At 33.4% G+C, this 15,504-nt stretch overlaps 1 protein-coding gene and 1 long non-coding RNA gene across 2 annotated transcripts; one reads left to right on the top strand and one right to left on the bottom strand.

The window, feature by feature from the left end:
* Positions 1 to 4,937: 4,937 nt before the first annotated feature.
* On the bottom strand, positions 4,938 to 6,657 carry LOC129305595 (uncharacterized). The gene is made up of 3 exons (XR_008591990.1): positions 6,487 to 6,657; positions 5,759 to 5,824; positions 4,938 to 5,209 (listed from the first exon to the last, which is right to left on the bottom strand). It is a non-coding gene; the product is annotated as an uncharacterized LOC129305595 (long non-coding RNA).
* A 1,231-nt stretch (positions 6,658 to 7,888) lies between these two features.
* On the top strand, positions 7,889 to 10,393 carry LOC129319503 (cytochrome P450 CYP736A12-like). The gene is made up of 2 exons (XM_054964609.1): positions 7,889 to 8,593; positions 9,385 to 10,393. Exon 1 carries the CDS (start codon positions 7,908 to 7,910, stop codon positions 8,487 to 8,489), a length of 582 nt encoding a protein of 193 aa, XP_054820584.1. The 5' UTR covers positions 7,889 to 7,907; the 3' UTR covers positions 8,490 to 8,593; positions 9,385 to 10,393.
* The last annotated feature ends 5,111 nt before the right edge of the window (positions 10,394 to 15,504 follow it).

Below are 15,504 nucleotides of genomic sequence, written 5' to 3'. Positions count from 1 at the left end.
GCCCATTAGTTGTTGCCAAGATTGAAATGACAATGAGATCGAGACACAATGAGGAGATTAGTCAACTAACTACTTGTGAGATCGTGCTTCCGTAGGGGAGACAGAGACCAAGAGGAGTGACAATGAGGAGAGACTGAGCACTGTGACATTGTGACCTACCATTATTGAGATCAATAAGAGCAAGGAGAGCATTGTGAGGGGGGTGATTGATTGTCATTATCATTTTACCGGGATTGACTGTTGAGTGTGATTATAAGAGAGAGAAAGTGATGAATGACTAGAGTGGTGTTAGGGTTTTTCTTCTTTAATGTGCATATTTATAGTTGAAGACAATTAATGACTTGTTAGACATATTTAATTAGTTATTAGCCTTTTCATCGTCTTTTCTTCTGAGTTTCTTCGAAAACAAGGCAATGGCACATTGCTTTCGGTGAGGTTGCGTGCTCACGGAAAGTAAGGAAAGTAACAACTATATGTATTTATTGCTTTAATGAAAAGTAGCTAAGATAATACTGGTAGAGCCAAGTGCTATATAGGTATAAAGGATAAGGATAGATATATAAGCATTTAATCCTATCCAAGGTTGTGTTTAAAATACTTTTGTATAGGTGAAAAATTTAATACAACACTTAGAATATGAAAGAAATGAGAAATAAATGAGACTCAAAAGTCATAAGTTGTGAAACAAAAAACAGAGAACCTTTTTGTAAAAGTGCTAAGTAGATGTTTAGGTATAAAGAAAATGTATTGGAGTAGTTTTATGCAAAAGATTGTGATTATAGATAAACTATTTGGGAATAAATGGTGGCTATAGGTGCCTATACCCAAGCAAGCAAGATGTACCTAAATAAAGATGACAATACCTAAATAAGAACATTTGTACTGGTATAGCAGTTCAAATTGAAGCTCAGGGGAATAGAGATTACTATATCAATATAAGAGAAGTTTTAAGGGTATAAAGCTACTGTACTAATATAATAAATACCCATACTAGTTTACAGATAGAAGGAATGAATAATATACTTATATCGATGTAAAGGCATATATAAGAATAAGGGATCAGTATACTGGTATAAACACAATTATTTTGGTATAAAGGAATAACTTAGACAAGGAAGCTTTGGTGTTCAAAGACGATGAATGGGAAATTATATTCAACTGAAATGCTTTCCAAATAGGTATAAGAAAGAATTTAAGAGAAATCAAATACTTAGGTCAAAAAGAATCTCATAGAATCAAGACTTAGAAATATAAGAGATTCAAACTTATTCTGGTATAAGGAAAAAAATAAAAAATCAAAGAAACAAAGTTTAAAGCATATGAGTCCAATTATCCTTAAATTCCACTAAATACAATCAAAATAACTTGTTAAACAAAATCTTTTCTATTTTATAATTATCAAAATTAGGGTTCAACACACTCAAATACCTAAATTCTTTTTTATTATCAATAAAATAAAATTGAAATTATATAAAAATTGAAAATATTAATTTTTAAGATAAAAATTGAAATTGATTTAAAAATAAAAATAAAATAATATTTAACAATTGGCTATATGGCCTATTTATAAAGTTAATAGATACTTGTTGACTTAAGGATATTAGAAGTTTCTAAAAAAAAGTTTATAGGTATTTTTTATACATTATGTTTGCTTCATTTTTTTAATAGCCAATGTCAATATACGTTAATCAAATTTAATGGAATGGGTACAGTTGCACTCATTATAAGTTATAACAAGTTTATGAATATTTTTACACATTTGTTTATGTAAGGTTAGTGAGTGCTTTTGTAGAAAAAGTTGATATGTATTTTTGTCATTTATTATTTCACCCCAATTTCCAATTCTTCCAACATTCTCTAAATTCAAACTTTCAACCTCTAATGACCATGTAAATGTTTCATATAAATTTCAATATTAAAGCACCATTTCAAATCTTATAAATCATTGCTTCAATCCTACAATCTTTCAATACCTCATAAATCAACCTGTAAAATCCACAAATTTACAACCATATCAATCCAACCCAAATCCTTTTAATTAAGACTCAAAACTAAGTTAAATTAATTCATCTAAATCTCAAACACACAATTTAATCAATATAACTACCCTATATATCACAAATCATAAATTCAATAACTAAAACCTAATTTTAAAACTCCAAATCCATCAACAGAGCAAACTTAAATCAATATAATTTAAGTATTAATTTATCTATACTGTCATATAGTTCCCATTTGTTGAAACTCAATATTTACTCTAAATCTTAATCCTAAAATTTGCTTTACTCATCAAAATATTACACCATTTGAAAGCCCTAAATGAATGGAAAAATATTTATGAAGGAAGTTTTGAGTATGTGAGTGATTTTGAGTATGAAATCTTACCCTAACATTCTCCTCCTCTAGCAGCCATGGATGCTAACTATTGACTCCTCTCCCTCTTGCACATGTCAAAGAAGATGGAAAGAATTGATGCCTCGTTTAGTACACTAGAAATAATTTTTATAACAATAGAAATGGATATGAAGATGGAAATGAATATGAAAGTGAGGATGAATATAGGATTTAAAAGCATGTTTGGTATATTCATCGAATTGATAGATTATTTTTATTTAATATTGATATTTAAAATAATAAAAGACTAAAATGCCCTCGTCTAAAAAAAAATCAACCCATCATTTTGCAACCCATAGTAACTTAGACTACCAATGAAGAACAATAACCATTATCCACGGCAAAAAATCCCTAAAGTTGTGTTTGGATGGGTGAATTTCAAATCTCATATTTCAAATTCATAGATTTTAAATTCTTTGTTCAGATGATATAAAAAATTTCAAATTACAATACTAAAATCCTTTAAATTTAAAATACTAAAGTAAAATTTTAAATTTTAAATTCTATATTTGAATTTAAAAGAAACTTGAAAGATTAGTTAAATTTGATGATTTGAATGGCCAACTTCCAACGAGATTAGATAAACAAAGTCGACAACAGGGACTGTGGCATTAGTGACGACCGAGACAGGACCTCTAGCTTCCATTGAGACTGGACCATCGTAACAGCAGGGACGAAATGGCTAACTTTTACCAAAACTAGAACCACGTCTGAGTTCTACCAAGATTGGATCAATGCTGACAACAAGGACCGGACAGCCAACTTCCACAGGACCGGACAGACAACAGGGACCAGACAGCTGACTTTCACCGAGACCAAACCATAACAACCGACTTCCACCAGGATTAGACCCACGGCTACAACGAGGATTGGATGACCGACTACTATCAAGATTAGACCAGTGATGATGATAGGGATTGGACAGTAGACTTTCACTAAGACTGAATTGACGACCATGACAGGTACCAGACGATCAACTTCCACCAAGATTAGATCAACACCAACGATAAGGACCAAACGGCCAACTTTCATTAGTACAAATTGATATCGATGACGGGGACAGCACGGCCGACTTCCACAGACACTAGACCGTACAGACGATGATGTAAACCAGACTGATGGGATGGCGATGAAAGGTGACCATTTGATCCTCGTCCAATGTTTAAAAATGGTTTTAAAAGGGACATTATATAGAATACTGGTTGTTAATGGCAGTTCTGTTAACCCTTAGTACACCTAACTAGCAGGGTGTTTATAGGAGGTGCTAGTCTCATGCAATGGCCAACGCACATGGAACGGATGGATGGTTATTCGTGAGCATCATACTCACATTTGTTTTGTGGCTTCGGCCGTGTTTGGTTACGTACCCTCATGGATTATGTGTTCATGTTTGTTTTCTTGACATAATCCGTATTTGGTTATTTACTTTCGTGAACTGTGTGTTCACGTTTGTTAATTGTTCTGATAAATTCCTATAATTATGAATCCAATCGTTTGATGATTTTATATTTTATTGATTTTTATTTAGTAATTTGTTTATAAATATTTATTTGATTATGTGCTTTCTTGAAATCAAGTGATATTATCATTTGCTATGATAGTTCAATGATTTGAGATTTTATTTGAAATTTATAAAGCCATTTTATTATAAATTTATTAAATTTTTACAAAAAATTTTGTCTATTTAACTTATATAACTATTTCAAACTTTTCATTTTATTTATGTTCTATTATTTATTGTGGGACGTTATTCACTGAAAAATTATTTTGGTCTCAGATACCTTAGCTGACTTTAATCTTCTCGCCGATCCTTGAGCACTTATAGACAGGTGGAGGGTTAATTGAAATTTTTCTTTTAATGTAATTATAAATGTTTATATATCTTATTTTTTTTTATTTAAAAAAGTATGAATATGTGCTCCACATAAGCTATAACTAGGACTTTTATTTTGATATATATGCTGTCTAACAGTTGGAAGGAGCTAAGCTCCTAATTTATTTGATATTTTGATTGGATCAATGTATTGTAGAAATTTTGAAAGATTTTATTTACAAGAGGGGTTTTGTCAAAATTTTTATGAACATGTTGAAACTTTGTTATAATTATTGGTGTCAAAAGTGTTATAATTTTAAAATAAATCTGATTCAATTTTAGAAATAGAGTGAATTTACAATTTAAAGCTCATAGGGATGTATGAAACAATTCACATTCCGTGCCGGTTGCTCTTCAAATTTTGGGGCGTGACATGCACGGCTTTGTCATGGCCTTGTATAAAAAAGGAGATATTGTTTTGCTATTAATGATGCTTGCTATTTATGCTTATAACAAAAATAAGATTAAAATACTCTCATTGTCCTTCTATTTTGCCTTAATTACATATATCTAAATATATAATTTGTAACACCCTCAAATTTATAAACCGATTTTTCACAATCATTAATTCAATAAATTATTTTTTTTATTGAACCCTCATCATACCCTTATCATGGTAGAAAAATTTCTACCATGGTACATCCAAGACAATATACCACACGCCTTAAAATATCTCAAAAAGCAATTAGAACCATGAGGGACAGACAGGATCTTCATGGCATGATATTTAAATCAGGTCATGAATCAAGAGGGACAGACATAATCCTCTTGGTCATATAAATACTTTTAATAAAAAGGATTAGAGTTTACATGCTTCACAAAGAAGATATGTCCTAAGTTGGCACAAGATACATTGTATAATCCAAAATAAGAGGCAACGTAAAAGATGGTGTCTCATACACCATAGTTACACCTCTGGTGCTTTCTCGGCCGGACTCGCTCCTGTAAAAATGTTAACCACGGGGAATGAGACTTGAAAGTCCCAGTAACCAAAAATTAATATGTAATGATGCATGCGGATGTAACTAATCATGCGATTGCTAAGTGGGCACACAAAACATTTAACCGAACAATATTTTCAAACAAACCGAACAAGTATTTAATTGCATGACTACACCTTATATCCTCCTTTCACCATGCTCGGACGCCAAGTCACCCGGCTAAAGGTGAGTTGGACTAAGCAACACGCCACTCATTGGGTCCAATAAGGGCTTACCATGTGGTAATAATTAACCGAACAGAAATTCCCATTAACACCATACATTAAAATACCCTGACAAGTCATGCATCATTCAAATATCTAAACAGAAATATATCCGAACAATAATATCTCATCATGATAAACAAAAATAAATTTTTTACCCACTTGGCAATAATTTCAAATAAGTATATACAGTATTTATTTTCAATAATTCATAATTTTTCCCAAACAACAAAACAACACATAACCATTTACAAACACACCCATCACAACACATTAATAATGGTTACCTTGTGTCTTGAATAACAAGTTCCCCTTCACAACTCCTTTTTCACCACTATCTTTGTCAATATAATCTACATAATTATTTCACAATACTATATATTAATTTTACATTAAAATAAATAACTCTAATTTAAAGAGTTAGAAAGTCTTAGATCTATAATCCATATTAACAATAATTTAAGATTTATGCCTCATTTAACTTCCCAAATTCTTTTCTAAAATTCTCGTACCCTAATAAACTATTTTTTTATCCTCAATTCATTTCTAGTATCATAATTTCATCCTTCTATATTATAAAAATTCACCAAAAATAAATTAAAAATTTTAGAATTATTCTGAAACCTCAAATCACCTTTCTATAACCTCAAAAATACTTATTCATACTTAAATAAATATTTAATAATCATAGATTTATCCCTACATATCAGATTCCACATAAATTCAACCATATAGATCTAGATTTTAACTCAAAAATTCTTAAATATGAGTTTCAACCTCAAGAAAATATTCTATAATATTTATTATATCTCTAAGAGTTTTAACCTATATTTTTACTCCATTATATCATCAGATTAACTATCCTATAGAAAAATCCTAATCAGAATATTTACTCTATCCTACAAAATAATCATATCAGTAGAAAGCTAATATTATTTAGAAAATAACTATAAAATTAATTTTGTAATTAAATAAATTTTTAAAAGCTAATCTAAACAGGAAAGTTAGAACATACCTGAAGAAAAAAAATAACCCCCCCTGCGAGAAAACGCCGAGCAACATGAGAGGAAGAGAGAAAAATAATATAAAAATAGGATTGTGAGTCCCAAAATTATATTAAAAAAAACTATAAGTCTGAATTTAATTATTCAAACCTTTGGGCTATAAGTTGCAATTTCCTCTAAATTGCATCTTAGCCTCTCATGCTTCCTAATGCACACACCCCCTCCTTTTTATACATGAAGGCACCTCTTCTCTTCCTTCATCTAACCAATGTGGGACTTAGAAACAACAACCTTCTTCCCCCCCTTTTTTTTTGTTCCTTCTACCTTCTCTTTTTTTTAACACACAAAAAAAATTATTTATGTATTATATCTTAACTAAATATTGCTTATGTGGTTTTAAATTTAAATTTTTAAATTTATAATTAAATACCTAACCATAATATTATTTCTAAATAACCTCAAATAATATAAATTCCTATTATTATCATTTTTTTCCTCAAAACCTAAATTCCACAATTTTTTTATTATATAAAAATCAGGATGTTACATAATTTAGTCCAATCTGTTAACTGTGTTAGGAATATTCTAAAATGATTCTCAAAACTTATTTTTAATTAATATTTATATTAAAATAAATTTTATTTACTAATTTACCCATCACCATAATAAATCTTAAATTATATCATTTTGACAGTTATATAATTTCATTGTTAAACACATGTTTAAAAATTTTAAATTTAAATTATTTATATAATCTCTCAAATTTATATTATTTTATTCATGTGATGAACAATAATATGCGTTTGAGATATGCTTTTAACAATTTTAAAAAATAAGTAAATAAGTTCTAATAAATTTGATAAAAATAAAAATTTTATAACATGATAAAAATTAATAAATTTTATAATATAATAACAATTTAAAAATGCATTTATTATTATTTTTATTTATTAAAAATATTTTTTTTGAAAAATATAAATTTTTAGATAATTCTTATGTTAAAGAGAGGTATTTTGGTCAAATTAAAAGTTTAAAAATCAAATTTAACTGCCAACCAACAGTTAAATAGATGGAAATAAAATTTCAAATACATAAAGAAGATTTATGTAATATATGTCTTAATTTTAAGGAAAGTTTATATGAGCTTTCAGATAGAGCGAAATTTTGCATAATTAAAATATTGTATATATAAGGATTCTTACCCCAAAAAAAAAATGCAGAAGACAAAATTAAGATAAGGATTTACTTGGGAAAAAAAAAAAAAACATAAAGACTATGCCGGAAACTGCTGACTCGCACGTGTTGGGGCAATGGCAATCGTAGAGCAGCAGGTCCTCAAAGTTCCGTTATTGTTAGTTCAATACTATTAGTATACCTTGCGGGGGGAAAAAATCAAGTACATCAGCACATGTTCTGTGGCGGAACCATAGAAATGGCCACCATATTCCTCATATTATCTTTTGTCAGTTTTATGTTCCTTCTGCATAAAGTCTTCCCAGATCTGATACAAAAGAAGAATAAAAAGAAGCGAGCACTAGGTCCGACGACTCTGCCAGTCATCGGGAATCTCCATATGTTGGGTTCACTTCCGCACCGGACCCTTCAATCATTAGCCAAACGATATGGTCCGATCACGTCCTTGCGGCTAGGGCAAGTCCCAGCGGTTGTGGTCTCTTCTCCTGAAGCAGCCGAGCTGTTCCTAAAGACCCACGACGTAACATTCGCGAGCCGACCCAAGAGTCAGTTTTCTGTGTTCATCTTCTTCGGCACCAGTGGGATGGCGACCAGTGAGTATGGTCCCTACCGACGCAACATGAGAAAGCTGTGTATTCTGAGGCTTCTTAGCTCGTCAAAGGTCCAGTCGTTTGGCCCTTTACGGAGGAAGGAGCTGGGTTTATTAGTTACGTCGTTAAGGAAAGCCGCTGCGGCGCGTGTAGTTGTTGATCTTAGTGAGGTTGTGAAGAAACTTGTGGAGGATATGAACCATATGATGGTGCTGGGTGGCATAACATAGATGGCCAGTATGATTTGAAAGCACTTTCTGAGGAGAGCACGTGTCTGGGTGGGGCATTTAACCTTGCAGATTTTGTCCCTTGGCTAGGAGCTTTGGATGTTCAGGTATCAAAAAAGCTTATCACCGTAATTCCTTTTGCCATTATATTTATTCTGGAAAGGTATGTGTGCGGACTGTGGCTTTCTATTAATTATTTTATTGATTTACTAAGACCAGTGAAATAGTAATCCTTAAAATATTAAGCCCAATTATATTATGTCATGTGATCATACATTTAATGGGTTTAACAAGATTTATTATAGGTCTGGTAGTCTGGTTATTAGCGACTAACTTTTGGGCCATTAACCTTATTAAAGCTTGAGGTAGATGGACCCGATAAAGATTATTTAATGCTCCCTCAGTCTGTATAAAGTTAACAAACTCTATACTTATTAAAACATATTAGTTATACCTTTGGAATGGTGAAAAAAATATGTCATTTTTTACATTTTATCTTTTTTTTATAATTAATAATTATAATAAATTGTTATTTAAAAATTCAAATAACAATAGATATACAAGAAGTAAAATTGAAAAAAAATTAATTTCTCTAATTTTTATCTTATATTTAGAATTAAAAAAAAAAAAACTATAGCCTCGGTCCCTCTAACTCTAACTGAGTGCGCTCTTTCCTGCTAAAAGCTGCATAACTCTAGAAGTGTATAAAGAAAAAGACTTGGGTTGACTAGCTCAAGTAGCTTAGTGACTAGTCAAATCAGGTACCAACTCACTTTGACTTGGGTATTTGTTTAGTGTTTTTTTATCACATACACTAGATCCTTGTCTCATATATGTTAATTGGATTTTATACTTTATACGCCAAATGACTAATTATTTTGACTCTTCATTTGGCTAGGGACTGAAACGAAGGTGAAGAAAACAAGCAAAGCACTCAATGACATGCTGGAGAAGAAAATAAGGGAACGGGAATAAGCTTCTGATGTGCACAAAGACGAGGACTTCAGAGACATCTTGCTCTTGCAAATGAACCAGCAGCCGATGGATTCCAAAAGCGAGCAAAAGCTTGTTAATCGAACTACCATCAAAGCTATACTGATTGAAATGACTGTAGCAGCACTGGAAACATCTGCAGCTGCAATTGAGTGGGTTTTATCAGAACTCTTAAGGCATCCAAGAGTGATGAAAAATCTTCAAGATGAGATAAAAGTATGGTTGGAATTAGGAGAATGGTAAAGGAAATGGACTTAGTGAAATCTAAACACTTGAATTTGGTAGTGAAGGAGACCTTCAGACTCTACCCTGCAGGACCATTATTACTTCCTCGAGAATCAGGGCAAGAAATCATGATTGGTGGATATCACATTGAGGAAAAGTCTAGGGTTCTTATAAATGTATGGGCGATAAGAAGAGATTCCAAAGTGGTTAAATAATGCTGAAGCATTTTATCCAGAGAGGTTTATGAGCAACGGCATAGACCTTCAAGGACAAGATTATCAACTAATACCGTTTGGTTGTGGTCGAAGAGGTTGTCCCGGGATTGAGTTGGGTCTTAGGACAATGAAACTCGTTATAGCTTAATTAGTGAATTGTTTTGATTGGGAGCTTTCTTTTCGTACGAGTCCTACAAACTTGGACAAGAGTGAGAAATTTGGACTCTCAATAACAAGAGTGATTTACCTACTAATAATTCCAAACTGTCGTGTGTCTAGTGAAGCATTTGAAGAATAAACCTATCTTAACTGATACATGATGATACATGGGAACACATACACACACACAATTTGGAGGAGAGGAGGGAGGGGAGGGGGGAATACCCCCAATTTGGAAGGAGGGGGAGGAGGTTTTGAAGGGGAGGGGAAATTTTAAAAAAAATTTCCTCTCCTCCACCTTATCAAACAAGGGGAGGGAACCCCTCAATAAGGTGGAGGAGAGGAAAATTTAAAAAAATTTTCTTTCCTCTAACCTTCAACTAAATAAATCTTTAAATTTTTAATGTTCTTTAATATAGAAGTTTTTTAGAATCCTTAAATGATATTTTTTTCTTCTAAAAAAGTATAGATTGAGACTTATATTTAGAAATAATATAATACTTTATTAGTATTTTGGCTTCTGATTAATGGGGAACTCACTAGCCAATATAATGAAAGTTGAGAAAATATGTCATTTTCTAAAAATAAAAATGTTAAATAAATTTCTAGAGACTAAATAATAACAACAATGCTTATAATTATTTTTTGCATATTTGAAACATATTCTATTGTCATTCTTTTTATTTATTATAAAATTAATATTTATTCAATCAAATATTCTATCAAAAGGGCGCAATTTTGCCTTTAAATTAATTAAAACAAAACAAATGATCAACATTAAAATTTCAATTAGTATTTTCTAATAGTTAATATTGGGAATTTGATAACAAAGGCAAAAATATTCTATTTTAATTACTTTAAGTGTAAAATTACACTAACTAATAGTTTAAAATATTGAGTGCTTCTTGAAGAATAATTTGAGGGCAAAAATATATATTTATCCTATAATTTTTTAGGTTTGAAGTGAATGAAAGGACATGAGTTCCAACCACTGAACAAAGTTGGAATAGTGTGTGTCCCTTTTATAGTATGATTGACTCACTATAGTACTCGACTTAGCCTGACCAAACCATGTACAATCCAATGTAAAAAAATAAAACCTAATGTAAGATCAAGTTGACTAGCCTAAGTTATGACATAGGATCAAATCGGGCATAAGACTAAACCCTTTAACCAAATAGTATAGTTTGACAAGATGCTTTATTATTACAATAAAAATCTTTTCACCTCTACCAAATACTCAATACTGTGGCCTCCTCACCTCATTCTCTTGTTCTGTATCCCTCTATCCTCTCATCTTAATTCTTGCATCATTGTCAAAGACCCAGAGACTATATTGATCTCCCTTCTTTATCCTTCCTTGCAGAGGCTCCCTCCTTCCTTCTTCCTCTTAGGCGCCGATCTGCTTCCTTCTTCCATATCTTCTTCTAATTTGTCTTTGCATTCACTTATAAACCTTTACTTGGTTTCATCTCCTCTTTAATTCTCTCTTTCCCTCATTCTCAAACATTTAAAGGGTTTTTCAAGAAAGAGGAACAAAAGAGGGGCAAATGCTTGGAAGGAAGAAGAAGAAAGGTGGAAAGTATACAAGGAGTAGGGGTATTCAACTTGTACCCATTCTAATTGGCCCGTATCATCTCGATTATATCAAAATAGGTCTCATCCAAGCTTGAAAACAATTGGAACGGGATAGAAAAGGGGTTTGGAATGAGATGAGACATAGGATTACTATTAATACATCCCGCCCCATCCCAAATATTATATATATATTATTTTTTATTTTAAAAATATACATTAATTATATTAATTATATTAACATAAAACATACTTAGATTAATTATATCAATTATAATTTCAAAACATGCAAGTATTATTTAAAACTAAAGTTTTATATTGATAATTTTAATGATATAGAATAGACAGGGTGATATCTTTCTTTATAATATATTAATTATATTAATATAATTCATTTTTATATCTATCTATTTAATAACTTTTTTTATATTATATTTTTTGCTTTATTTTTGAAAGAATAATTAGTTTAATACATCTCAACTAAAGTAGAAGAATAATAATTTAATATTGTATTTGACTGGCCTGTTGCTGCTGCTTTTATAGCCTAAGGATCACTTGTAATTATTATTATAATGTGTAGTTATGATTAATATAATTCAATAATTAACTTTAAATTGTTGTGATTTATGTACTTGTGTTGTTCTAATTTTAAAATTAATAAATTATATTGTTTAAAATTTTAATAAATATTATTATTTAAATTTTTCTTTTACATTGTTCAATTTATTGGAATGGCGGGACATTTCAATCTTGTCCTTGTTCTATCCCAATTCTTAATAGGATATGACGACTTTTGAAATTGGATGGAACACAAAACAAAAATTTACCTAGTCTTTTCTTCAAGATAGGACACGAGACAGGGTGTCTCGGTCTCATCTTATGCTGTGAACACCCCTAATGAGGAGGAAGAAGAGGTGAGTGGATGGCGGCACAAAATGACAAGGAGGAAGAGGGGATAGGGTTTCAATGATTTGGGTTAGGCTTGGGATAAACAATAATGGGTAGGTTACCCTTTTTTACCCCCTTCCTCCTTTGAAGATGTTTGATGCAGTATTTTTATTGGACCAGACCTTTAATGAGTTGGGTTAGGCTTGGTGAAACGAATATGGGCGGGTTGCCCCTTTTTCCTCCCCTCCTTGCCTTTTAAAATGTTTGATGTAGTATTTTTTATTGGACCAGACCTTTGAAAGGTCTGTTCTGGCCTTGATAGAGACCAGGTTAGAAAAGGTCTGGTCTTAATAGAGACCAGGTCAGACAAGGTTGCAGGTCAACTTTTTAAACCCAGTGCTATTTAAGATTGGTCATTGGCTTGGGAAGTAATATGGTCTAGCCCGGTCTTTGCACACCCCGTAATTAGCCAACACCCAATAAGGATTGCATTTTCAATAATGAGGTTGCAAACCACCACGATGCTAGACACTCATTCTCCATTTTAGCCGGGCAATTAGCTTCAAGATGCCCATAATGTCTACAATGAAAGCAAGCAGAAGGAAGACCTTCATACTCAACATAAATGACTTCACCATCAACCTTGATCTTTGAACTGGGGAGGGGCTTAGTGAGATCAATAACTGCTGCTAATCTGGAAAATTTCCCTCTATCACCTGAATTGGTGTTATAATCAACTCAAATAACCTTACTGAAGACACTCCCAATAGAACAAATGATGTTCTTATGGTAATATCTAGCCAGGAGACTAATAGGGCCCGTTATTTTCTTAAGACATATCAGAGGAAGTCAAAGGGGAAGAATAACTCTAGTGGAAATACTTGAACTAGTCTAGAAGTTTACCCTTCAGTCCATAGCCGTAAGGAACAGTATTTTGTGATCTTTTGTAATGATTGGGATCTTTTGGGTAGTATGGGCGATGTGTCAGCCGCTGAAGGTATTATTAGTCTTTTGTTTAGGAAGGGAGGGCTAAGAAGAAGGAGATGGGAATAGTAAGGAGAGATTGGCCTCTCGAATGCTAATGGGAGTGAGACTCTTGTATTGAAGCTTGTAATCTGTGTTGCTAGAGTGTTTTATCATCTTCTAGGGGAAATAGGGTTTTGGGCCAGAATCAGAGTTTCCATGTACATCTGATTCGGTTATTTATCTCATTAATATCAAAACCTAAGTATTTTCCTCTCATATTAATTGCTGTTGCTGTCTTATTTATTACTCTTTGCTGTGATTCTGGTTTGGGACACATTATTTGGTATCAGAGCAGGTACAATCTCTGGGTGTGGTGTGTAAGGAGATATGGCGGAAAGGGTCTAGTATGCTGATCTGGAGGTACAGGAACTGAAGGAAACGGTTGGGGTATTGACCCGAGATGTAAACGGTATTAAAGAAACATTGAAGACTATTAATGATGCCTTGGTGCAAATAGAGAAGAAGATAACCGGGAAACGAACAGGAAGGTCATGAGGAGGTTTCGGTGAGCAACCCAGGCGGTGATACAGACGGAAGCAAATATAGAAAGTTAGAATTACCTGTTTTTTCAGGCGAGGACCCGCTAGGATGGCTTTTTCAGGTGGAGAGATATTTCCATGTTAACTCCATTGCAGAACGAGATAAGCTTGAGGCTGTGGTGGTATGTCTTGAGGGAAAGGCATTAAACTGGTACCAATGGTTGGAGACCAGGATACCTTTGAGTCACTGGACGGAGTTCAAGAGTGAGCTGTTACGCAGGTTTCACTCCACTCAGCCAGGGGGGGAATATGAGCGATTGTTCACATCCAAACAGGACAGGACGGTGCTGGAATTTGTTGAAGAATTCGAGCTCTTATCTGCGCCGCTGAAGGAGGCCTCTGAAGAATGCTTGATCGGTGCGTTCCGTTCTGGGTTAAAACCAGAGATCAGAGCTGAGTTGAAGTTAACGAAAACTCCGACACTGCGAGAGCTGATGGAGATGGCGGTGTGTATAGAGGAGAGGAATCGGATACTTGGAGATTGCAGAGAAACCCGGATCACCCGAACCCAACGTCCTCAGTTTGGGCCTAAACCCGAAACGCTTCAACCCATTTATTCCACACGAGTTGCGCACGTGACTGAAGGGAATCGCAACACGCACACTGCAACGTCTTCAGCTGCCGAAAATTCAAAGAAAACGGATACGAAAACAGAGCATTCCAAGGCTGCGAGCATTTCGAATTGGGGATCGTCGACGCAGAGGACGGGAAACTCACGACGACTCTCTAACGCTGAGATTGCAAGGCGACGTGAGTTAGGACTGTGTTTCAAGTGTGGAGATAAATACAGCCCGACCCACCAGTGCAAAAACAAGAACCTTCAGGTACTGATAATGGAGATGGGGGCAGAAAAGGAGAGAGAGGAAGATGACGCAGAGGCTGAACTTGAAGGAGGGGAATTCGAAAATGCTGATGAAGGGGCACAGATGGAATTATCTCTCAATTCCATGGGTGGATTCGGCGATAATCACACTATAAAGGTTAAAGGGAGGATCGGAGGCACTGAAGTGATAATTCTGATTGACAGTGGCTACCCATAACTTCATAGCTGAAAATCTGCAGAGTAAATTGAAATTACCTTTTGATGAGATTTATGAATATACAGTTACAGTGGGTGATGGGTTTGTTGTAAAAGGGAGGAAAAGGTATAAGGACCACTGTTTGAGTGTCCAGGGGTACCAAATCATTCAAACCTTCTATCCTTTCACGTTGAAAGGGGTTGATGCAGTCTTGGGAATGGAGTGGTTGAAATCCCTGGGGGATGTGAAGGTCAATTGGAGCGAGTTAACAATGAAGATTGGCAAGAAAGAAAAGAGAATTTGCTTACAGGGTGATCCATCTCTCACTCGGGCTCAGGCTACTTTCAGGTCACTAATTCGCTCTGTAGGAAAGAAAGGA

This window comes from Prosopis cineraria, unplaced genomic scaffold (genome assembly GCF_029017545.1).
Source record: "Prosopis cineraria cultivar Desert tree isolate PC_DT_omini unplaced genomic scaffold, ASM2901754v1 PC1, whole genome shotgun sequence".
Classification (NCBI taxonomy): domain Eukaryota; kingdom Viridiplantae; phylum Streptophyta; class Magnoliopsida; order Fabales; family Fabaceae; genus Prosopis; species Prosopis cineraria.
The sequence above is the reverse complement of the archived record's forward strand: the minus strand, read 5'-3'. Positions and strand labels throughout refer to the sequence as shown.